Here is a 24,665-nt window from a genome sequence, read left to right as displayed (position 1 = left end):
CGTGACACAAGACATGACAGGATAGGGACCTCGAGGTCCCTATCCTTGTATGAGGAGGCACTTTTGGGTAGGCTCTGTCCCTATGTAACCCTTTTTTAATTCAACTAAGATAGCTTTCGAAATGTTTGGATGATTAATGAGAATGTCAATGACAAACGTATTTCTAAATTATCTTTTTCTCTGCATGGTTGGTCTTTTATTGCTGCACCGAGCATTGCTCACTAAAATCTCAACCCTCTCACACACACACACACACACACACACACTATGTGAAGATGTCAGTTTGAAGCATTCTAAAGGTTTCTTGGAGAGTTTTTGTAAAACAAAAATTGTAAGTAAAGGCTTTGAAGGTATAACCACAAACATACTGTATACTTTCACCCAGAGTAAACCAAGGTTAAAGATCACATGACTTTCATGTCAATTGTTTTTTCTATAGATCAGGTTGTGAGACTAGATATGCATAAACTACTGTAATCTTTGTATAAATGTCCGTCTGTTGTTTCTGAAAACACTTCAGTCAGAAAGCAGCCACAGTGAACGGCAGTCTTTCGTCCCGCTCTTCTGTACCCTTTTGAGCTGAATAAGAATCATTGATTCAGTGAGTGCGGTGATTTTGCCATTTTGGTCACAAGAAGAAACAAAATCTATACTTTTGAAAGCATTTGAAAGAGATTTTTTGTAGTCAATGCACTTCCCCCTTTTAAAGCAGAAGTGCATGTTGATTGGGGGACTTTGTAACTCAGTGTTCTTCTAGCCAGAGCTAGGACAGCCCTTTAACAAGAGCTTTGTGCTTGTGACAGGGAGACAGACGCTCAGGAGCATATTCAGGAGAATGACGATAACGATGACTCCAAACCAGCCTATACTTAATCAACCGACAGAGACAGACAGCCAGGAGCCATTTCTGAGAGTTTGTCACCTTTGTTCGTGCGTCTTGGGGAGAAGGGTTTTTGAGGAACCCTCCCGCCCACCGCCCCCCAAACCCAACCTCACTCCCAACCCGTCTCCCACCTGCCTACGGGAGCTCGCTGCTGGGTGACACCAGCTCTGGAGTGGTGGCATTTTTCATACACTCCCTCCCACCAAATCCTCTTACTCCGTGCAAACAGTGTGGATTTGTTTTCGCTGTGATGAGGAGGATTAGGAGATAAAGGAGGCGAGGCTTCGCTCTGGATCTGCCACGGCGCTGCAGCTCAGACCAAAGCCCCCCTCGGCACGGCGGGCCGCACGCCGAGACGAACGCCGGGACGCGGGCGCGCCGAATGCCTTCCCCCCCGAGCCGCGCGTATCAAAGGCAGTGAACGGAAGGGCCGCCCGTCAAGCGTCTTTTGTCGAGTCGACGAGGGTGAAGCTTGATGGCTTGTTCGGCTGATTGTGTTGAGGTGGCATCTATTGTGCTAATGAAGGGGGGGCCTGGGGGGAGGGCGGAGGGGGGGGCCAGGCATATCACGTGTGAGAATGAACTCGACCATGCATCCCCGTTTAAGAGTGCAGCATCACATAGGGTGGAAGCGGGAGCATAGACAGACGTGTTCAGCGCCGTTATGAGATCTTCCACTGGGGTCAGGGTTCAATAGATGCTGTTCACTGGTGACTCCAAACTTTGTTTGAGTCTTAACCTTTTGATGACCACCCTCAAAGTATCCCAGTGTAGAAGTAAGTTTACTGTCATTGTCAAAGACAATGTTTTCTTTACCTTAAGGCTCACAGCTGTACAGTGAGAGAGTCATGACCCGCAATGTGTTTTATTCGGCGTGAAATCGCAAGCTACGGTGACACATACGAAACCACACACACCGAACCGCGTCAAGCCCATTTACCATCGGTATGGGTTTTTTTTCAATGTGAATACAAGTATTGTTGTGTAATTCCTCTAAGGATTAGAGTTAGTCTTAGTGGACGCCGGTGCTGCAGAAGAAACATGCCTGGGGAAGGCTCAGAATGTGGAGACTGAAGAGAGGGTCTGGGGTTCGTCAAGGGTTCAAAACAGTCTTCAGACATATGATCTGGCATGAAGTAGTGGGCTCTCCCCAAAAGCAAACCCTGTGGATCAAGTAGGGCTAAGTACACACAATGTGGGTCTTAACCAAGTGACGATGCCACTAACGCTATAGCCAATTTCACAGGCTTTGAAGCATGCTGTGCCTCGATTTCGTGGCTAATTTAATTGACGGGAAGCGGTTTAGCCAGCGTCTCAGGGTGGCCCTGACAGTCTTGTGTCTCTGCACTCCTTAAACAATTTCATGGGACGACTATCGCAACAGCAGCCACTGTGAGACGGAAGCCAATCTTGTTAAGCCGCATCGTCGCACGCCGCCTATTCTTCCAAATCAAACTAATTGGACGACACGCTGCAGAGTCATGGATGGAGGCAGGGGTGAGAAGTCCATGGACAGAGCAGCGGCCAGGCTTTCTGCTTTCACTAGGGACTTTCTCTGAAGAAGAGGTTCACTTCAGAGAGAGGGATCAGGAATAAGGATATCTCCGTGGATGAGGTGTCGTCCAGGCGCCAAACAGGCTCCTTGTCGACGTCTCTCATGGTCTCAAAAGCCAAAAGCTGCGCAGAATGTGTTTGATTTGACCCATCGATCCACCAGCTCTGCTCTCATACAGCACGGCCACTAACTCTTTCTGCTCTTCCCCTCCAGCCACAAGAACAAATCTGCGGGCTGGCCTCCCCCCTCTGGGACGTGGGGCTCCCTGCAGGGCCCCCCATACGGCTGGGACATGGGCTCCCTGCAGGGCCCCCCATACGGCTGGGACATGGGCTCCCTGCGCGAGGGACGAGACTTCTTCAGCCAGTAAGCACTCCAGCCCTTCCAACAAGACCATGGACACCACACAGTGTGCATGATGTCACTGATAGCTGATTGAACCTATCCACTATCCGGGGGCCCCAAGTGTGTTCGTCCTCTCAACTGAAGGTGTTAGCGCTCAGAAAAGGGGCTTTTTGAGTAATTGGTTCGGGGGGGGTGGTCAAAGGGTTTGTTACTTGTTGGTCGTTTCTGTGTGTGGACGTGTGGATTTCAGCCAACTTCACCGAGCTCAGTGAACTACATGTTATTGTATGTGAGTGTGTGTTCAACAGTCCCAGATGTGTCTCATTGACCCAGTCCTTTACTTAAAAAAAAAATTATTAGCTGCATCAATGTCCAAATTCTAAGCAACATCAGCATTGTGACAGCAGCAGTTGGCATATTTCGTTCAGAATGTTGGGACTAGTTTAGCTTTTGTCTGATATTCCACACACGTCAAACTCTCCTCCACCCTGCTGCATCAACAGTATGACAGTGGAATAATGATCCCCCTTCTTGCCCTCCCTTCACCCTTCCTTTAGGGTTGTGTGCAATTGCTTCACTGTCTTATCTTTTGGAATAGCAATTCATTGGAATCACCCACAGGCACACCTTGTCATGGTTGAGTGGAGCATGAGTTCAGACCGGTGATATGATACTGTCTAAATGTGGGTTGCTCTCCTGGAGGATGCTGGGATTCCTGGGTAAATCAGAAGGGAGTTGACACAGGGATGAGACCGAGGTGTAGATAGAGTTACTCTTTGGATTTGTAAACCAAGGAAGGAGATGAATGAATTGGAACAAGTAAACAGGAGAGATTGTTCTCGTAAGCCTACGTATTTGGCTCTGAGATAGGATCAATTGCAAACTGTGTGTGTGTGTGTACCTGTACCTTGGCCTGCCTGATCATGAGCATCAGCATGTTTGTGTATGTGTGTGTGTGTGTGTGGTGTATGTGTGTTTGTGTGTGTGTGCGTGTACCTACATGAGATGCTGCGTTCCTGCGCGTGCACCCGGGTGATCTGTTGACCCTGCCCCTTACCCCCTGTCCTATATCCATCGATGTAGTTAAGCTGGACGCAGGAAATGATACATTCTCAGACCAGTTCAGACAGAGTACTGTAGCAGATCAACCCTGAGAGAATGAGTTGTACTTGAAACAAAAGGGGGACAGATCAATGGACCAAAGCCAAGAAAGGGAATGTTGAGACAAGGAGTCAACCCCAGGAGGGACAGTGTATCATGCGTGACCTCATAGGCTGTTCAACACAGGAAGAAAGGCTAGAAGTGTACTGTACATTAGAAACAGTAAACAACCTCTCTGTGATGAAACGGCATAGAGGAAAGCTGCCTTTTTCTTACACAATGTATGATGGGCGCAGATGTCAGAAACCACAGATGCCAGCCTAAGAACTTTGACCTCTGGTTCACCAGATAAGATCTCATGGACAACACATGAATCACAAAACAAAGCTGCACTCAGTTTTTTTTTCTCTCTCGACTTCATCTGCCCTGTAATGGATACCACACTTCTTCTTTTTTTTTTGCGTGTGTGTGTGCCCGCGTGCGAGCGTATGTGCATGTGAGTGTGTGTGTGCTGAGTAAAGGTTTGTTGGTCAATATTGACTCTCTGCATCACAAATACTGCATAACAACAAGGAATCTAATTGAGTGCTCTTCCACATCTGGTTGGCAGGACCAATCAAGACGTTGTGAAGCAATGATGAGAACAAACAAGAGCTTCTGCCCCAAGTCCAAATAATAGTTTGAATTGTTTGGACCCACTCTTATTCTGGAGAAAATGTACAACATGAACCTCCTTAACAGGCTCACACCTGTACCTGAACCTGTACTGTCTCCCCCCTGTCCCCTGTCCCCCCGCACCCTCAGCAGCCAGGTGTCCCAGAGCAGCTCTCTGGAGGAGGTGCGTCTCGATGGACTGCAGCTGGTGCCCCCCGCCCCCCGCCTGGTGGAAATGCGACGAGACCCAGTCTTGGGCTTCGGCTTTGTGGCGGGGAGCGAGAAACCCGTGGTGGTCCGTTCAGTCACGCCAGGTAGGTCTGACCCACCCTCCGCCTACATCCCCCATGATGCTTTGCGGTTGAAGGCATACAATCCTGTGAAGAACGTACCTGCGGTGTTGTATCGTTGGCTCTCTCCAATAGAGAGATGGACTGATGAGTATGATGTCAGCATTAAATACTGTGAAATGAAAATGTTGAGTTCACACCTTTCTTTGTTTCTTTCTTTGTAGTCGCAAGCTCATTTAAGATATGTTTCTGGTTTTGGTTACATTGTCAGTTCAACTCAGTGTTGATTGGCCCGTGTCAATGATTATTAACTATATGATGTAACACTAATAATGGATTTAACGAGAGAGGCAGTGCATATTCCAATGCCTCTGGCTTCTTAGGGAATGTATGCATTAGGACCACTGCCGAGAACTAATTCTCGCCGGGAGCACTTCCCCAGTAATTATGAATACTTGACTTAACAATTATCACGTCAGCTCCATATCCAAGATAAGCTGAAATGTAATGTTTAGCTTCAGATTATCTTTGCTGAAAGAGCTTTATACTAAATCTGCATCAGGCTATTAACCAGATGTGTTGGAACCACAGTGTAAATTGAATTAATTCAACAAAGTGTTTCAAAATGTGACCGTTAGGCACTGTTATGTAGAGTAAGCACCGCCATACAAGGCCCTGAAACAGAACTTAGTGTACAGAGTTGACATGATGTGTTCTGAAGAACAGGAGATGGCGAGTTTCCACCAGACCCAGTGCAAAGCGTTTGTGTGTGTGTACGTGTGTACATGTGTGTGTACATGTGTGTGAGGGGATGATTGGTACCACACTTCCTCTCCACATCACTCCATAGGGAGTGTCATCCATCCAACAGACTTCCCGGGATAAAATGATTAGAGTGTTCAGAATTGGCCCAGCCGATGGGAACAATGCTTGTCTTCATGTCACTTGTGGCTCCTCAGTGCAGTGGAGAGATTCAATAACCAAGCGCTGCTCCCTCTCAGAGAACGAGAAAGTGCAACGAGTGTGGACACAGAGAAAAGGGAGAAATAGGGGGTTCCTTTCGAAGTTCTTGGCATAAGGGAGTTTTCATCCAAGTCGACAGTGAGCAAATAAAGTGTCTGCATAAGTGTGTGCGTTCTGTTCCATATAAATGCATTACTAAAGTCATCAACAATACCAACACTTGTTTGCTCGTATATTTGTCTAGGTGGTCCCTCGGAAGGAAAGCTGATACCAGGGGATGAAATCATCATGATTAATGATGAGGCTGTCAGCTCAGCTCCCAGGGAACGAGTCATCGACCTCGTGAGGTAAACCAGGCTGTCTCTCTCTGTCTGCCAGTATGACAGAATACCTATGCCTATAGTCAAAATAGGTGGTTCTTTCTCAAATTTGTTCTACCCCAAGCAACTACAGCAACAACAACAATTTAACATTAAGGAAGTTACACAGCTCGTATGGAATGCAATGAAACTTTCCTCATGCTGTATTTTAGCATTATTTCAAAAGGTTGAGTGTTCACTGGTTTTGCCTTAAGCGGTTCATTTACTGAGTTTCTCCAAATTAAATGATTTCTGCCGTTCTTTTTTCAAATTGTTCATTTTGATTTTAATTCAATTTATTGTTTTTCCTCTCAGGAATTGCAAGGAGTCCATTTTGTTGACTGTTGTCCAGCCGTACCCTGTAAGTATCTGCATTTTCATATTAGACAGCATTTATCCTCAGGTCATCTGTTGGCTTAAGTTTCCATCCTCAATATCTCTCTGTTCAGAGTCCCAAATCAGCGTTCATCAGTGCAGCCAAAAAAGCCAAGCTGAAGTCCAATCCGGTCAAAGTGCGCTTTGCAGAAGAGGTCATCATTAATGGCCAGGTCCCAGTGAGTATTTAACCAGCCAACCGAAAATACTGATCCAAGTCAGGTGTACATACAAATGACTGCATCGTCTTTGTCCATTATGTATTTGTTAGCTTGAGTTGCAGTTACTCTTACTTTACAGTTACAGTTACTGAGATGAGCTGTCTTGGTGCACAGTGTGTTAGCTGTCAGCACTGCTTGGTCCTTCCGCGGTGAGGTATGTCCTTTACTTTGTCTGTGCCTCTGTCTCCTCCAGAACTCTGTGAAGGACAACTCTCTCCTCTTCATGACAAACGTTCTAAAGGTCTACCTCGAGAACGGGCAGACCAAGTCGTTTCGATTCGATAACAGCACATCCATCAAGGTGCGTTTGATGTGCAGGTTGGGGGGGGGGGGGGTAAGAATTAGGAAGAAGAGTGCCCAAGGCATCCATAATTATGTTTCATAAAATGAAAGAAGGAAAATACATTGCGTTGTGCCTCAACCTTGAAATGAAATATCATTTAAACTCCACCGCAATTATTGCCGAATGTAAAAAGGCAAACAAAACAACCAGGAAGGCAATTTGCCGTCTTTAATCTGGACATACAGATGGGGGGGGGGGGGGGAGGGGGCTTGTGTGCAGAAAATAACGATACTTTCTGATGTACCAGGATGTCATCATGACCCTCCAAGAGAAGCTGTCCATCAAGTGCATCGAGCACTTCTGTCTGATGCTGGAGCAGAGGTCGGAAGGCTCGGGGAGCAAGCTGCTACTCCTGCACGAGCAGGAGATGCTAACTCAGGTAAATGACCGAGGAGGCAGGACCGCGCGCTCGTCCAAGACCATCTGGCAACATTTGATTGGACAGTCCCTGTAGATTAAGATGCAAAACCGATTAGGAAACGATGAAGGGAATCTCAGCGGAAACTCAGGCAAAATGCAGGAACTAGTTTGGGTTCAAGTTAGCAGATTTTCATTTAATATACGTATGTTACTAGTTTTTGATCTATAAAGAATCTACAAATAGAATATACAAAAATAATGTTATCTTCATGTCTTTATGTCTCTCTTGTGCCCATATTGGCTTAAAGGCAGCTTTGACAAACAGGCTGTACAGCACAGTGGCTATTGTTATTTGAGCACACACTGGTATTCCTTGGTACATTGCATTTTCTATGCGCCTGGAATGGTTCAAGACTCAGGTTTGGCTATGGAGAACATCACCCTGATCAGTATTCAGGAGAACATGTCACACCACAGTGTCGATTATCAGTTCCGGCACAGCAGGGGCGAAGACTCTCCACATTTTTAATGAAGGTGTGAGATCAGAGGAGGACACCTTTAATATTCTCCATGCACTGCTAAGCCAGGCTGCTTACACAAGCTGTAACAGATTTATGTTTCTCAGGAAATGTTTTTTTTTATATACTGTACTTCTAGAGAAAGAAAAAAAAGCACTTTTAAGTGAAGATGTATTTTTTTACTCAGAACACTTTGCCTTTAGAACTTTCTGAGTAAAAAAGTTGGTAGTGTGAAATAATTCCTCTCAGACAGGATGAGTGAATTAATGTGCCCCAAAGGCCAAGCACCATTGCATTTTTTATTTTACTCATTGCTTCAATACGCTTGCCTTGGCCATAGCAGGGGAAAGAACCAGATTTACATACCTAGTGAACTGGATCTCGCGTTTGATAGCCTAATTCCAGTTAGTGTCCATTAATATACCCTCTATTGACTGCACATTCACATAGCTGCAGTCTTTTCTACCTCACTGCGTGCCCGGTGTATTCGTCCTCCTCGTCCTTCAGTCTTTGTCCCCACTATTCTGTCCTTTCCTTCGACGCTCAGGTGACACAGAGACCCGGTTCGGATAAGATGAAATGCTTCTTCAGAATCAGCTTCGTCCCAAAGGACCCCGTGGATCTGCTACGGAGAGACGCCGTGGCGTTTGAATACCTCTATGTTCAGGTGAGCGCGTCTCTCCGTAGGAAGGGTGAACCTTGTCGGCTGTTCAGAACCCCCCCCCCCCCTCCCCCCAAGCATGCTATTCCTCCGAGTCGATTCTGCGGTCTGTTGCCGCAGAGGACAAGGGGACGACCATTGAACTCACCCCTTCTTACCTGACACACCCCTGTTCTGCTGAACCCCTTTGGTGTCGCCTGCATTGTCCTAACCGTCCCTCACGGCGCGCCGCAGAGCTGCAACGACGTGGTCCTGGAGCGCTTCGGCCCGGAGCTGAAGTACGACGCCGCCCTGCGCCTGGCCGCCCTGCAGATGTACATCCTCACCATGACGACGCGGCAGACGCAGAAGGTTTCGCTCAAGTACATCCAGTGAGTGTGCCCCGAACCTGTAACAGGCCCCAGTAACGCACACACAGGAACCCTTGTGCAATCCAGTATCTCGAAGACACAAACTGTAGATGACTATGGACATGTCTATGGATTTGAGCCTTCTCACCAGTGGTGGTCCCCTCCTGGTCACTAGGAGTAGTTATTTTCCCCGAAAACCCTAACCCAGAGATGAGTGTATTTTAAGAAAGAAATACCTTTTGGATTGTGGCTGTGGGGAGCTTAGATAAGGAATATTAGATGGGATTTTAATCATGAATGTCATCGTCTCAACTCCCAGGAAGGAGTGGGGTCTGGCCCTTTTCCTCCCCCCTGCCGTGAGGTCCAGCATGAAGGAGAAAAACATCAAGAAAGCTCTGACGCACATCCTCAAAACCAACCAGAATCTAGTGCCTCCGGGAAAAAAGGTACGGCTCATTATCCTTCTTTGTTCTCTTTGGCTCATATGTCGCGCCCCCCTTGCGATGGTGATTCAGCAAAACTACCCGTGGGTGAACAGTCTGTCGCTGTCCTCGTTTTGATCTTGGTGTGGTTCACAAGCTCCTTTTGAGGAGCTTAGTTGAGACCGAGAAAAATGTGAGGGATTGTTCCCATGAAGCTGTTGTGCTTTGTCTTGGTTCTTACAGTTGACTGCGCTGCAGGCTAAGGTGCACTACTTGAGGTATCTCAGTGATCTAAGACTGTACGGAGGGCGAGAGTTCAGATCGATACTTCTGGTGAGTGCATTTGCTTGGTTGGAGTCACTCGTCGTCAATACATACCACTTTACTCATATTTGTGTTTTCTTCTATCCCTCTCTTTTTAACACGTGTGAAAACGCACACGCACACACACACACACGCACAGCAAGGGGAGAAGCAAACCGAGGTGACCTTGCTGGTGGGGCCCAGGTATGGCATTAGTCACGTCATAAACACCAAGACACACCTGGTGGCCCTGTTGGCTGACTTCAGCCACGTCAACCGCATTGAGATCCTCACAGAGGACGACACCAACGTTCGTCTAGAGCTCCACGTCCTCGATGTCCGGGTGAGTTTACACGTGACAGGGTTCAAGAGCCGCCAGGGGAATGTGGCCGAAATGATTGAAACTTACCTCACAACACTACTGTAGATCAGTATAAACCCACACAATACTTTGAATGGACAAATAATCGACAGTAGTGAGACTGTGACCCATTCAGGAAGCAATTGACAAGCTTGTCATGGTCTAGAATAAATGTGTATGTTTGTATCCATACATTCCTGCAAAAAAATCTTTCCTATTGGCTGATGTGTCTTCATATTGTTCTGTTTCTCCATAGCCTATCACGTTAATCATGGAGTCCAGCGATGCCATGAACCTGGCCTGTTTGACAGCAGGATACTACCGCCTCCTAGTGGACTCTCGACGGTCCATTTTTAACATGGTCCATAGCAACAGCACTGTGGAAGATGACCTAGGTTTGTGTGTGTGTGTGTGTCTGTGCATGTGTACGTTTGCGTGGCCAAACTTATAGATAGCCTAAATTGACTTTGCATTGATTTGACTTCGCTTTCAATCCTAAATCATGTAAATAGGAAAGTAAAGGATGCTTTTCTTAAACAGAATCCCAAAAATAATCAAATTAGGCAGCGATTCAGAAAAACCCTTCTCCTGTTCATCTCTCCACAGGCCAGGACAGGTTACTGGAGTGGCCTTACAGCACTTCTCTGGGTAACTGTGAGGACCCTAATGCCCAAGCAGAACTACTGGAGCCCTACAACAGAGACTCAGTCTACTCCGACAACGGAGGACAGGAGAACAACATCTCCTACATCCCCGAGCCCCCCCAGCGGCCTCCACCCATGGAGGCGAGGAGAAGCCCCCATCCTCCACCTCTGCCGCCCGCCACCCGACACAAACCCCAGGAATCCCCCCGCAGCGCTAAGGTCTCCTTCATATTCGGCGACCCTCCGTTGACCACTGTGAACCCCCAGAACCTGGGCTACGAGCGCCTGACGGATGAAAGCCCCGAGGTGCCAGAGCACAGGCCCATGTACTTGCACAACAACAACAACTCGACAGACTTTAGGACCCAGGACGGGGCGGCCTTCCAGTACACGGGAAGCCCACACGTGGTCTACAGCAACATCGGCGCCCCCGACTGCGTGGAGGAGCCGCTGCTCCGCGACCTGTGCTACGCCGACACGACGGACGACGCGGAGGACGAGGACGACGCCAGCTGCGAGGAGGACTCGGCCGCGGCGGGGGCGGGGGAGGGGCACGCCCGCGGGGGCGGGGCCACGGCGGCAAGCAAGGCCACGTTCATCGCCCTCTCCGGCTCCACCGACGACATCATCGACTTGACCTCGCTCCCGCCCCCGGAGGGCGAGGACGACGAGGAGGACGATGACACCTTGCTCCACTCCTTAAACCTGGCCATCGCCGCTCCGCCCCAGGGCTTCAGGGACAGCTCGGACGAGGAGAGCCCAGAGGGGCGCCTTCTTAGCACGCTCGACAACGACGACCTCCCCGTGTCGCTGATCGACGCCGTGCCCACCCGGGGGGAGAGCAGCGGGGAGAGGAGGCTGGACAACGCCGTGGTCAACACCCTCCAGGCGCTGGAGGCCCTGGCCGTGTCTGAGGAGAGGCCTCGTCCACGACCCTCCAGCCACCCAGGTCTTTAGCGCCCATTACCAACACTCTAGATATACATATCACATCTCATATTCTAGGTTACAGAACTACAGGATATTCACCATAAAATCGATAAATGACATGTTCTGTTTGTATTTATTAGTTTGTGCTCTGTTAGCAGACCTGGACAGGATTTCTTTGACTTACAATAAATAACTCACCAGGCCTGTAATGTTTGCCTTTTCATTCGAATGGGATATTATTCAATGGCCCACTTCCAGTCATATACAGTAGTGTTCATTTTATATTTCCTCTGCTACGTGTAGGTGTATTGATATCTCGAGCCTTCAGTCCTGAATCTTCTTCTGACTCAGGCAATGAGACCAACTCCTCCGAGATGACGGAGACCTCGGAGCAGGCGGCCCTCCACAAGCTCAACGAGACCACCGTGCGGCTGATGATGGCCACCCGGGACGGCTACCAGCCTCTGATCGAGGAGCAGACCGATTTCCCCACTTCGCCCAGGTCGGCGGGCGCCACCCAAAAGAAGCCCCACAGTCCCTCTCGACACCGGGACGGAGGCCCACGGTCGTCCCCCGTGCCTCCTCGACCCAGCTCCCAAACGGACGTGCAGGTGGGCACCGACGGCACGGAGCCACGCTTGAACCCCGCGTCCATCAAACGGCCCAACTCCGTGGCAGGTAAGCGCCCCAGGAAGTCGTCCGACTTGTCGAACGGGAAGTTCAACACCTTCAGCACGAGAGAGGGCCACCGGGGAGGCGGCCACCTTGACGCGGAGCGCACTTCCGTCTGCGAGACCATTCAGAGGAGAGCGCCCCCACCTCTCCGGGACAATTCCATGGCGGAAAGCCTGGGCTCGAATAGCGTCCCGAGGGCCCACCGCAGCCTGCCCCGCCCTCCACCCCTCGGTGACCGCAGAGAGCCGGCGGAGCTGAGCGAGGCGACCGGCGGCGACGGCGCCTCGGCTCTGGGACGAGAAGAGGAGCACCCGATGGCACCTCCTTTACCGTCTCCCACCAGGAAGCAGCGGGATACCGGGCAGACGGAGCTGCCGGGAGAGCAGCCCCAAGCCAGGCAGGGCGTGGCCCGCCTGTGTGAGTACCACCTGGCCAAGAGAATCTCCACCCTGCACAGCGAAGGCCACGGCTCCCTGCAGAGCTCGCTGTGCTCCTCTCTGGATGCAGGCTGCAGCCCAGCGCACAGTGCCTGTCCCACCCCCACCGACTCCCCCCTCATAGTCCCTGACGGAAAGCACCCTCTATCCAGCTCCTCCTCCTCCCTCCTCAGGGTCCTCAACTACGAGGACAAGGCCCCACACGGCATTCCCGGCCAAAACCCCCAGGGCAGGGACCTCCACCCCCACGCGGACCCCGCCCTCCTACGGAAGATGCTGCCCAACATTCACCCTCCGGGGTCAGAGCCCAGCAGAGAGGACTCCGTCCGGAACCTCAAGATGAAAGAAACCACAGGTACTGCTAGAAGGAGTAACCTTCACAATGATCTGCATGCCAAGCCAGCCTTTTTAAGGGGTGTAAACCAAAAGGAGGGGAGCGAAGCGTATAGGCAGTTGATTAACTACCTGACAGTAAGCCAGATGCACCAAGGGGGCCAGTTGCACAGTGCAGGCATGGGAGGCGGGGGAGTGAAAAAAGACTCTAGGAAGTTCATCACCAGTAACCCCCAGCTGATAGAGATGGTCAGAAATAAAGGGAACACCATTGCCCGATGTCCCTGCATGCCCCCCGCGTCCTCCCCCTTCCTCAGCCCTAATCTAGGGAACCCCAATCCCAATACAGCCGCCCTACAGCGGGCTAGCAAAAGCCCCCGGCCGTACCACTCTGCTACCCTGCCTGCCAAGCTGAAGAACAGTCCTGACTTGCATGCTCAGAGACCGACCAACAGTCTTGAAGTGAGGCACAATAGCGCTGAGAGGAGGAGCTCCTTTTCCGGCATGGAGAGCGAGTTAGAGAGGGCCGTCGACCCCGAGAGCTTCCTGTCCCTGTGTAAGAGGGACGCCGTCCGCGAGGGGGGCGTCAGCCGCCCCCCCTCCCGAGCGCGGAGTGTCATGTCCCAGGTCAGCAACCCAGAGGACTGGCTAAAGTCTGACTGCAGGACGAAGCATGCCGTCCGACAGGCTCTTAATGATTCTCTCTGTTTCTCTACCGCCCCTAGTGTAGCTCGCACTGAGCCGCTGGGGACGACACTGGGAGCGGGGGACCACCCATCGGCTTTTACTAGGCAGGCTAGGACCTGCGTCGCGGCCACTGCAAACCTAGCCCCTCCCCCACCTCCCCCTCCTCCTCCTCCCCCTCCGCCACCTCTGCCAATGCAAGCGAACATGAGTTCCAGAAATTGCATCGTGCCAAAGCAGGAGTCCACCGTGCAGTACAGACAGAACCACATCCAGGCTGTCCACCCCTGTCCACTCCAGCGGGGCAGGGAGCTCAGACGCAGCTCCAGCAGTGTGACCGCCGGCTCTGGGAGTGTGGAGGTTCTCTTTGACAAGTCCCGGACCAGAAGCCAGCAGCAGATATCGTCCCAGCAGCAGGGCGAGTCCAAACTGCAGAGGAGGCCCACGAGAAAGAGGCTGTCTAAGAGCTACTCCCAGGGCTCCGTGGCCTCCCACTCCACCTGCTGGTCTGCTGGGACCAGGGACAGCAGGAGGGCCTCAGTGATGTTCCCCCTGCACAAAGACACCAAACACCTGAAGGGCGCCCAGAAGCTGGACACCAGCCCCTGGAGGTGCAACGGACCCTTTAGCTACTGCTTTTTCAAGCGAAAGAGCCAGGCGGAGGAGGACGAGGTCGAGGTCGAGGTGGAGAGGCCCAGGCGCTGTCGTGGCGAGCTGGACGAGTCACCGTCCCCCTGCGGCCCGGGCGGTTCGGCCCTGGACGCCGCCGGCGACCAGCTGTACGGGGAGGTCCTCGACAACATGAGCTTCAGCGACCGCCTGGCGCGCATCAATGCCCTCAAGGACCACATGTACGTCTATCCGTCCGGATTCGCCGAGGTGCGCCGGGACGCCAGCGAGCTCATAGCCCTGGTGCGCTCCAGCGTCGGGAGGGGGGACCGGGGCATCCAGATGCCACAGGTCTCGGACCTGTCCCAGTACAAGCAGCTGCTCTCCATCGAGTCCAAGGAGCTGGGCCGTGCGTGCCGGAGGATGTCCCAGGCCCACGGAAGCCCCGAGGAGATGCTGCTGGCGGTCACCTGCAGCTTCCAGGTGCTGTGCTGCCTGTCGGAGGCCTGCATGTGCCTGGTCAGGGGCCTCGGCCCGGCAGCTTCCCAGCAGCAGAGGGAGGTGGTGGCCAAGGTGGACGAGGTGGTCATGAACTACATCTGTCTGCTGCGCGCAGCCGAGGCTGCAGCCATAGGAGCCCCCGGGGAACACAGTGTCAAAGCCCTGGTCCGTCACTCCAGTACCATGGCGGCCATAGCCAACGCGCTCACCCGCTCCCTCAAAACGCTGCTTAACAAGTAGACGCGTCTGTGCTGTAGGCATCTATTCGTGTCGAGCTTATTTGCTAAGCCATACAGTTTCGGAACTTTGTGATATTACTACGACATCCTTCTTCCTGTGCATAACTTACTCTATATGTATAAAGTGTACATACACTCCCTAAATGTAGACATTGCAAGAGGTCATTTAGTGGGCAGGCATCTGTTCTACTTTATTTACTCTTTAAAAATGTTATTTATGATATAGAGTAAGTTCAAATGCTGAGAGGTTTTATCAATACTATTGACCAAGTATCACACTGGCACGCTCTTACTGTATTTTTATTTTGTTTTTTGTGTCTTTTTTTTTCTTCTTTTTTTTACGAATAGAGAGGGCATAAAACAGTATGTAGTGAAAGGGATTCTAAAATATAAGTCAATATCCAAGAGCATTTAAACAGTGTGCTATGTTTTATCTTTAAGTTATTTGATGATGTGTTTAGATTTGGACTCCATGTTGTCCCTATCTATTATGTACACTATGTAAAAGAATACATTTGTTCCTTTGACTACAATATTAAAGGCCACTCAATATTTTTTTCAGCATTACTCAACCTATTAAAATGTTTTACATATAACATCTCTGATTCCATTGTGTTCACTGGCAGTTATCTAATATGTTTCAAAATATGTAACAATGTTGCCACATACAATGCCTATATGGATACAGAAGGTGTTTAATTAACTACAGTCTTTACTCATGTTGACATCGGTTGAAGACATTGTTGAGTCTGGATCCTCAATTGGGTAACAGAAATGTTTCACAGATGTTGTATGGTTTGTATTTCAACTAAAACTATTTAATGGCAGCTAAATGGAGTTTATGTACCTGAACTCATTCAATGTGCAACAATCTAACAAGTGCACAAGTTCATTCCCAGCGTGATGCATCTCATGTGACATCAGTCAGATAGGGAGGGCATCTCTAGTGAATAAACAAAGGTCTGTGTGAGTGCATAAAAATGGACTTGAGGTATCAGATGACTACATTCTTACAGAAAGATCGAGTGAGGACGGACTCCGACAAGAGTTATTCAGAGGTTATACAGAGTTGTTAAAAGGTGAGAAAATGTATAAGAGACCTCAATCTACTGATGCACAAAGTCACTCACATAATAACAAAGAGCAATAGTTAAAATTTCATTTTGACTTCCTTGAGTGCCTTGCACTGTGAGATACACTACCACACACCCTGGTCCTGAAATGACACAAGAGGACAGAAACATGAAGGTAGGTGTATTACTGAGGTCTACTTACAAGTCATTATTATGCCATGTCAATCATGTCAGACATTTAATGTAATATTCTGCAACAGTGAATGGGCCTTACATACCCATCAATCATGGGATGAATCTGGTCGGTGAAACCAAGGCACTTTCGCCTTTGCAAGCAATCTTAAGAAGGTTATTTCCTGTTAGCACTGTAATATTTATTTCGCAACTTTGTACGTCAGGGTTCCTAACTTAAAAGTGTATGCTTATACATAATACTACAAGTTTGCATTGCTTTCTTATTTTTTATTGTACATAAATATATATATATATATTTATAAAATATAAATATATATATTTATGTCGTAGATTTAATAGATAGTATAATAGATATAGTATCATACTGTAAAACTTTTTTTTTAAATGGACTCTGACCATCTGACCCTTTCTTCTTCTTATTGTTATTATTAGTTTAAAGCTTAGAACTAATAATCATACAGATACGTTACTCTTAACCGTGGTCTATGGATGGGGATTGTGCCACCGAATCATCATTATGCTCTTATTTTGAAGGCAAGTTCGCCAAACAGGAAATGCAGTTATTTATTTAGCTGGACTACTTAGGCCCAATTCCTATGGCCCAATTCCACAGTACTATTTTTGCTTGCGGAAGTGCATTAGTTTCATTGGCCAGAATCACCCCTTGATTGATGGGTATGTGAGCCATACCCACAGGGTTACAGGAGAACATGGAAAATAAAGGTGACAATGTCACTACAAATCATTTTTTTAATGACATGAACTGTTTGTTGACCACAGTGATGCACCTACCTAAATGTTTTGGTCCTCTTGTGACATTCCAGGACCAGGGTGTTTAGCTGACACTGGAAGGCTCTCAAGGAAGTCAAAGGGAAATATTTGTTGTATGCTATTATCGTTTTTTGCTTTGCTGTGTATATTACTTTGTACATTTAATGTATAATTGAATCTCCTAAAAAAATATATAGTTCTCTTGGTTGATAGGAAAAACTCATTTTGGTTGTTTGGTTAAATATGTAAGTGAAATACAATTTTAACAAAGTAAAATCTTCTCTAGGCCCTTGTCAGAGCCCCTCTTCACTTGACTTTCCTGCAAGATTGTAGTCATCTGATACCTCAAGTCCCTTTTTATGCACTCACACAGACCTTGCTTAATTCACTGAAGATGCCTTCCCTATCTGACTGATGTCACGTGAGATGCATCACGCTAGGAATGAACTTGTTCACTTGGCTTGAATAGATTAGTTTGGGTTCATAAATTCAATTTAGATGGCATTAAATCATATGTAGATGCATTGCAAGCTGAATAGTCAGCGGACACACTATGAAATCAGTGACATATGTATAAAAAAGATGTATAAACACGAGACATTTGTTCTCATTCTCACAGATTGAGGATCCAAATTCCACTATTTATTCTCCACAGTCAACATGAGTATAAGCTGTAGTTAAACATATTTTGATACCCTTCACCCTGTTTAATCCATTTCACCCCCATGTTGTGAGGCCACATCAGCCAGTTTCTTCAGCCTACAGACAGAGACAACTGTTATCTCGTTGTGACTGGAGGCCAGGTAAGATACTTCCTTTGCCAGTGTTGATTGTGAACCTGGCAATATTATTGCATATTCTATCTTTTATTTTACCTTTCTAAATTAATTTCACCATAATGAGAGAGCACAGGAGCTGGTATTCTCAGCATTACAATTTGAACCAAAACATACTTACCACATTGAAAGTTGATTTAATAAATAAAATACATCTCAATAACAATGTATTGCTGTTTTTTTATTTACTGTAATTGTGTGTGTGTTTATTTGGGAAAGAAAGTTTACTTCTCAAATTGTAGGTACTATTGCCTTGTCATAACTTTTATTTTGAAAACTGTAAGAAATCAACCGGAAATAAAATCTCTTTTTGAGGTTAGCTTCACCCTGCTTACGTCCATCCTCCCATGCACAACTGAAATGCAAAGGCAGCTGCAATAACCTTATACTTTTAGACTTAACCCATCATTTGGGGCAAGCATTACATCGACATATCTACTCTTGTGAAACTAAAGTGTACACTTATTTCGAAGATGCCCAACATCGTGCTTTTCAGTGGGAGCTCCCACCATGATTTATCACAGAAAGTAGCAGATCGACTCGGACTGGAATTGGGAAAAGTGATAACGAAGAAATTCAGCAATCAAGAAACATGGTATGTTTAACGAATTCCCATACGTATCTTGTTTCCCTGTAACGGTTGTTACCGAAGCCAGTTTAATACCTTGCTCTAAGCTAAGCTTATAAAGATCTTGTTTAGTTAGCTAGCGTATTTAGCCGCGTTCGAAACATGTGCGCGCAGACAGCGTATGCGCGCTAATGTGTCGGCGAGCTAGTTAGCAAGTCAACGCGTGAAACTGAATCCCCATCTCAGTGGGGAATGCTTCATGCAGTCATTTTAGGAATGATGGTGTGTGGTCGTACCCTTATTTCTTTCTAGCTTAATAGCACACTGTATATATAGTTAAACTTACACGGATTGTTGTTATTGCAGCATCCGACTCAAAGCACAACAACACTTGTGACGCTCAGTAGTCCGCATGTAAACACTTTTTCCAGACAGCTTGCCTCCTCTTTCCATTTGTTTATAGATACAAATTATGTTACCTAGAACATTGTTTTTGTTTTAAGTAAACGTTTGTTAAATGATAACGAGCCACTTTGTGTCTTGCAGAGACTCGTTACTCACGTTAGGTACTTTGTAAAAAGATATCACATGCATTCAATCTGTCCTCATCTTCAATGAAGACGCTTCAGCAGAGGCACGTCGACCTAGATCAACAGCTATGTTGTAAAGCACACAATTTGTGTTAGAGTTTCCGGAAAATGTTATCAATCAGACAAAATAGTCTGTATCTAAAAGTTGACCGGATTCCAAGGCCCTTCCCAGGAGTTGTCTCAGAGGTCGAGTTTGTTTATGAGGGAGAAAGTAGCGCTGACTGAACAGTAGACAATAACAAAGAATCAGAATATCAACCTTGAACTCCCTTAATTCACAATGATTTCATCACACGCACTCGTAAAAAACATTCAACAACATTTGATTGTGCCCACATGGTTTATTCCCATGTGTGATTTACCCCTTGCTTGTGTTGGGAGTGTTACAAACCAGCCTTGCAACCCCTTTGTCAGAGGATCACATGACATGCAGAGGCGGGTGGGGGAGGGGGCACTGGAATGTTTCACACATGCCCTACCTTTTCACTTTTTGAGGTCTATGACATTCAAAAGCCAGGTCATCAGTGTATGAACCCAGGCCTGTGTGCGTTGGTATTCTCGCATTTGACTAGCTGTGCTTGCGTACATGATAATGAGGAGACTCACAGAATAGGGCCCTCGTGAGTAAGGTCACACGTCCTGTAGTTACCTATGCAAACAGGACCATCATCAAGTGCTCGTGCAGCAATTCTAAAGTAATGTTATGGTAAAGCTATTGTCCGTGTTGACACTGAAGATGCTGGACGTTTTTTTTGCATTCTTTTTTCCACAGCGAGCTTCCAATGTTTTCAAGGTGTTCGTATGGCGTGACCCTTTCTTGTGTTGGTTGTCACGTACAATGAGGGTCAAGGTGTGGTTGTATTGAATAACAATTTCCATGTCGGTTTTATAATTGACTTTATAGAACAAATTATTTTGTCATTCATTTGCCATTAGATTGAATGTTACATTCAAACTAGTCATTGGCACACGCAGAGGGTGTTAATCAGTACAAAACCGAGCCAAGGCAACTGCATTTTCACCAAACTGTGTGCATATAAATACACAGTCCACTTTGTAACATTTTCATGGGACCAAGGGGCTTAGATTTAGTCCCGCTTGTGCCAGGCACACCAGCGAGGTGCTGTGTGATGCCGCCGTTGACCGTCCCGTTGACCCGTGTTCTGTCCGTGGGCCCAGCGTGGAGATCGGGGAGAGCGTGCGCGGCGAGGACGTATACATCGTGCAGAGCGGCTGCGGGGAGATCAACGACAACCTGATGGAGCTGCTCATCATGATCAACGCGTGCAAGATCGCCTCATCGTCCCGGGTCACCGCCGTCATCCCCTGCTTCCCTTATGCCCGACAGGACAAGAAAGACAAGGTAAACACCGGGGGTAACATTAAGACCACGGACAAGCCCCATTAGAACCCCCTGAAGCATACCAGCGCAAGGGCCAATGGGGAAAGAGGAGTTATTATCGGAACCAACGTTTACTTAGCTAAGCAATAAGCTAAACTTCGAGTATTTCTTATGCTCACATGGTTAGTATAACAATTTGTCTCAATGGAATCTTAGTTATAGACAATATATACATGATGGTGAAGTACAAATAGTGCATATTGAAAGTACAGTAGAAGATCAAGGATCAGGAGGGAATGGTTCTCCAGTCTTTCGCTGGTCAGAGTCAAGGAACCGTATCTTTTAGGTAAACACACCTCAGCTACCAGGCACGGTGAACACAAATAATACGGCGGGTTTCTACGATAATACTACGGTGCAACAATAATATCTCAACCGCTTAAGTATATAGCAGCAACATCTCAATGACAGTGGCTAGCTGATTAATGTGTTGTCAACACACATAATAGTGTATGTGGGCCCGCATGAGCTCATCAGGTGTGAATTTGAAGTATCTGTATGGGACCACGATGAGTGAGTAGGCTGCTGTTGACAGGGCAAAATAGTTCATGGCCCGCTTATCTTGTAAATGATTGTCTCAAATTGCTTCAGTTGTCGTGCTACTGTGACCAGCGCAGCAGAGAAAGTTCAGAGGCAGCTCAAGTCCCCCCCTGCAGGCCTGTTGAATACTAAAGGCTGCTCTCAGTGCTACCCCTTCTCGCTGTCGTTGAATCTACTGTCTATTGAAACTAGGTGAGACCTATACATGAGGAAGCCCCCCACCCCCGATCGCATGAAGGTGCAACATGTCCGAGTCAAAGGCTCTCTCAGTCGGTGGTGCTGAGGACCCACATTCTCAGCTCGAGAACGTACTGTTCCGTTCCCGATAAATCCCCCACAGTGTATTTGTCAGTTTAACCTGACATTCTGAAATGCATTTGTGGCATATTGTATGCTTTTTACTACCTAGTTTACTACCTTATTTTTTACCTAGTCTTATTTGATATTAGCAATTGGGTGAGTGAAGGATGAAAAAAACGTATCGGTCAAATTTGCAGAGAAAAGAACGCGGCCTCCGGGTCAACACTCGTTATGATAAATACGACTTGCATGTTGCCCCCAGTAAATCTGACTACTCCACATGTCTCCATCCGTGGCTTTTAGAGTCGTGCTCCCATCTCAGCCAAGCTCGTGGCCAACATGCTGTCTGTGGCCGGAGCTGACCACATCATCACCATGGACCTCCACGCCTCACAGATTCAGGTGAGCCCTGGTCACGCAACGGTTCTCCTTTTGTCGTGCGACAGCACCCACATGCTAATGTGCGAGGCCGTTTGCCTGCTGCTTTGCTCATTCACCTCTTTTCTGTCGCTCTCCAGGGGTTCTTTGACATCGCCGTGGACAACCTTTATGCGGAGCCGGCTGTCCTCCAGTGGATCCGGGAGAACATTCCAGAGTGGAAAAACTGCATCATTGTATCCCCAGATGCAGGTGGAGCCAAACGGTAACTGGTGCACCAGAGAAGAAGTTCAGAGTGGTTAGCACTAAATAAGAAGTCGACTAAGGATACCCGCTGCCTCATGCTGCAATTGTATTACTCAGTTTAGCCTGAAGTGTGGAAAGCCCACAGTGTAGAGGCTTAGACAGTTTGAATGGTGGCGTTTAGGTTCAGGGTTAGAGGTGAAGACAGTAGCAGAACAACCGGCCTTGGAGGTAGGTGCATGCGTGGAGGTCACCACTGAATTGCTCCTTTGTCTATAGCCCACTCGTTCTTGACCCAGTGAGATAAGCCTTAGATTTCGCCCTAAATTCCAGTTGACATGGGCCATTCCCCATTGCTACTTTAGTTACATTTCTAGAGTTTTCTGAACTCTTTGCCTCACCCCTGAGACTTCTCACACTGTTGAACCGCATGCTAGAGCGAGTCAGTCAAATTTTTCCCTCCCTCCCTCAGTGTTACATCGATCGCGGACCGTCTGAATGTGGAGTTTGCCCTCATCCACAAGGAGAGGAAGAAGGCCAACGAGGTGGACCGCATGGTCCTGGTCGGCGACGTGAAGGACCGCGTGGCCATCCTAGTGGACGACATGGCCGACACCTGCGGCACCATCTGCCATGCCGCCGACAAGTCAGTTCCTAGTCTAGTCTTGTTTCCCTCCCTGTCCCGCCCTACCTGTCCTGTCCTGCCCTGCTTTTCCTGCTCAAACGGTCCCGTTTACTCTCTCCATGCTTTATCCATCCACATCTTTACCCGCTTGTCTTCCTTAGGCTCATTGATGCCGGAGCCATAAAGGTCTACGCAATCCTCACGCACGGTATATTCTCGGGGCCGGCCATCTCGCGCATCAACAACGCCCCCTTTGAGGCTGTGGTCGTGACCAACACCATCCCCCAGGAAGAGAAGATGAAGTCCTGTCCCAAGATACAGGTAACCCCTCTTTCCTTCTTTTCTGACATCATGTTTCATACGTTTGCAAGTGATCTATCATGTTTCACCGGACGTTTTGGTCGGCAAAGGGTACCGCCATCGAGATTTCCCAGATTAGAGAATTTAGAATGTGAAATGCATTGACCCTGGAATGGCCGTCACTGTCCAGCTAACTGCGTTTTGTGCCTCTTAGGTGATCGATATATCCATGATCCTGGCTGAGGCCATCAGGAGGACCCACAATGGCGAGTCCGTATCCTACCTCTTCAGCCACGTGCCCTTGTGAAGAATCAGAGGCAGGAGACAACCGAAGGTCACGTGACCTCTCACTTCTAAGTCCAATCAGCCCACAACTTCAGCCTCAAGTATTCAGAAGTCCCTCAACCCGGACACTTTTTTGGGCCAATTGCATGTGACCAGCACTGAAAGGTCACGCCACACAATCAACCTCGGACATTCCACACCAAAAGACACAATAAATGTCTTCGAAGACCAACAAGTTTTCATTGAATGTGTACCGTGTTAGTCTTATGTTATTGCATTGTATTGTTCTCCAGCACGTGTTTTGCAAGCCTTGAGACATCAAGGGCGTGGTTGTCACTTTAACCAAAAGGTCTGTTGCCTTGTCATGTTTGATTGTAGATGATGTTGTCCACGTCGTCGTAAATGAAGCTGGCCATCTGTGTCGCCCACATTGATTTTCCCCTCTGTCGGCTCTGCCCTGCAAGATGGATCACTCTTGTTCAGCGATGCACCTTTCTATGTCCTCGAGGTTCGCTCTTTTGCCACTAAATACCAGGAGTATTCAAACTGGGTTACCAGGTTCAGAGAGCTGCCATATGCAGCTGAAAGTCAGACAAAAGTCAAATAATGCAATATTGCATTTACAGTAGGTGCTTCACCTCACGGATATATAAATATATTGCAGCGTTTAGAGGGAGAAGGAAACAGCTTTTCATCAACAGCTGAATGTAAATCTCACTGATGTGGCACTTCTCCCGGGGACTGTAAATTCTTAAACTTTTGCGATATATTCTGCAACCTTTTAAGTTTTGAGCCAAGGATTTTTTTTATCTTAACACGAGTAACCACGTCTTCGTCATGTCACCTCACCAATCCTTTCCCTGGCGTTTCAGCACCCCCTAGTTTTAGGAGGCCCTCACTGCAACATTCCCTTCTGTTTTGATTCATCATCCTTTTCCTTGATGAAGATAAAGAAAAATCCACTGATTGTTACTTACCTGTAAACACAACCTTTAATCTTGCTGTTCAAGTGAAATTTTCTTTTAGATTGTTTATGGTTGTACATCCCAAATGGTCATGAATATGTTTTAAGTCTTAATATTTGTCTTCTTGGTTTAGTAGTTATATTTCACTGATGTATTGAGGGGATAGTTAACATATAAAAGCTTAAGTTAATTCTCGCAATGTCATAATGTTTTGTGATGTGTCATTGCTGTTTATTTTCCCTTAAATGAATCTTAACGGTTTAGCTTAGAGAGAAATGGTTGGCATGAAGCCACTTTTTTTTTTTACATTATCATTGACAATAAAGCTTTGGCAATGACTTACTCATCCAGGCTCGGTGTCTTTAATTTGTGTCGTTGGTGTATTTTTAGTGTTTAAGCCCTTCATGGGTGTAGATGTGGCTGTTCAATGCTTCGACATGCAGAGAACATGCGACGGTGTTTCCCCGGAGGATTTCCT

General features: G+C 47.7%; 2 protein-coding genes across 2 annotated transcripts; both read left to right on the top strand.

The window, feature by feature from the left end:
- The first annotated feature begins 2,751 nt into the window (after positions 1-2,751).
- Positions 2,752-15,287, top strand: LOC124474718 (FERM and PDZ domain-containing protein 4-like). Its single transcript, XM_047031107.1, has 15 exons — positions 2,752-2,804; positions 4,692-4,852; positions 6,036-6,138; positions 6,466-6,511; positions 6,600-6,704; positions 6,940-7,047; positions 7,337-7,468; positions 8,515-8,634; positions 8,863-8,999; positions 9,298-9,424; positions 9,644-9,733; positions 9,864-10,046; positions 10,321-10,459; positions 10,671-11,657; positions 11,942-15,287. The coding sequence occupies exons 1-15, from the start codon at positions 2,767-2,769 to the stop codon at positions 15,115-15,117; spliced, it is 5,652 nt and encodes a 1,883-aa protein (XP_046887063.1). The 5' UTR covers positions 2,752-2,766; the 3' UTR covers positions 15,118-15,287.
- Positions 15,288-18,303: 3,016 nt separating this feature from the next.
- LOC124474841 (ribose-phosphate pyrophosphokinase 2) lies at positions 18,304-24,533 on the top strand. The gene is made up of 7 exons (XM_047031296.1): positions 18,304-18,586; positions 20,329-20,512; positions 21,695-21,793; positions 21,910-22,034; positions 22,485-22,658; positions 22,799-22,958; positions 23,152-24,533. The coding sequence occupies exons 1-7, from the start codon at positions 18,465-18,467 to the stop codon at positions 23,242-23,244; spliced, it is 957 nt and encodes a 318-aa protein (XP_046887252.1). The 5' UTR covers positions 18,304-18,464; the 3' UTR covers positions 23,245-24,533.
- Positions 24,534-24,665: the final 132 nt, after the last annotated feature.

The sequence above is a fragment of the Hypomesus transpacificus genome, chromosome 12 (assembly GCF_021917145.1).
Source record: "Hypomesus transpacificus isolate Combined female chromosome 12, fHypTra1, whole genome shotgun sequence".
NCBI lineage: Eukaryota > Metazoa > Chordata > Actinopteri > Osmeriformes > Osmeridae > Hypomesus > Hypomesus transpacificus.
The sequence above is the reverse complement of the archived record's forward strand: the minus strand, read 5'-3'. Positions and strand labels throughout refer to the sequence as shown.

Excerpts from the sequence above, each read along its gene's own strand:
- LOC124474718 (XM_047031107.1), top strand. The coding sequence starts at position 2,767 with ATGGGCTCCCTGCGCGAGGGACGAGACTTCTTCAGCCA. Across the intron at positions 2,805-4,691 it reads GGACGAGACTTCTTCAGCCA|CCAGGTGTCCCAGAGCAGCT; the intron begins GTAAGCACTCCA and ends CACCCTCAGCAG. Across the intron at positions 11,658-11,941 it reads ACGACCCTCCAGCCACCCAG|GTGTATTGATATCTCGAGCC; the intron begins GTCTTTAGCGCC and ends TGCTACGTGTAG.
- LOC124474841 (XM_047031296.1), top strand. The coding sequence starts at position 18,465 with ATGCCCAACATCGTGCTTTTCAGTGGGAGCTCCCACCATGATTTATCA. Across the intron at positions 18,587-20,328 it reads TTCAGCAATCAAGAAACATG|CGTGGAGATCGGGGAGAGCG; the intron begins GTATGTTTAACG and ends CCGTGGGCCCAG. Across the intron at positions 20,513-21,694 it reads GACAGGACAAGAAAGACAAG|AGTCGTGCTCCCATCTCAGC; the intron begins GTAAACACCGGG and ends CGTGGCTTTTAG.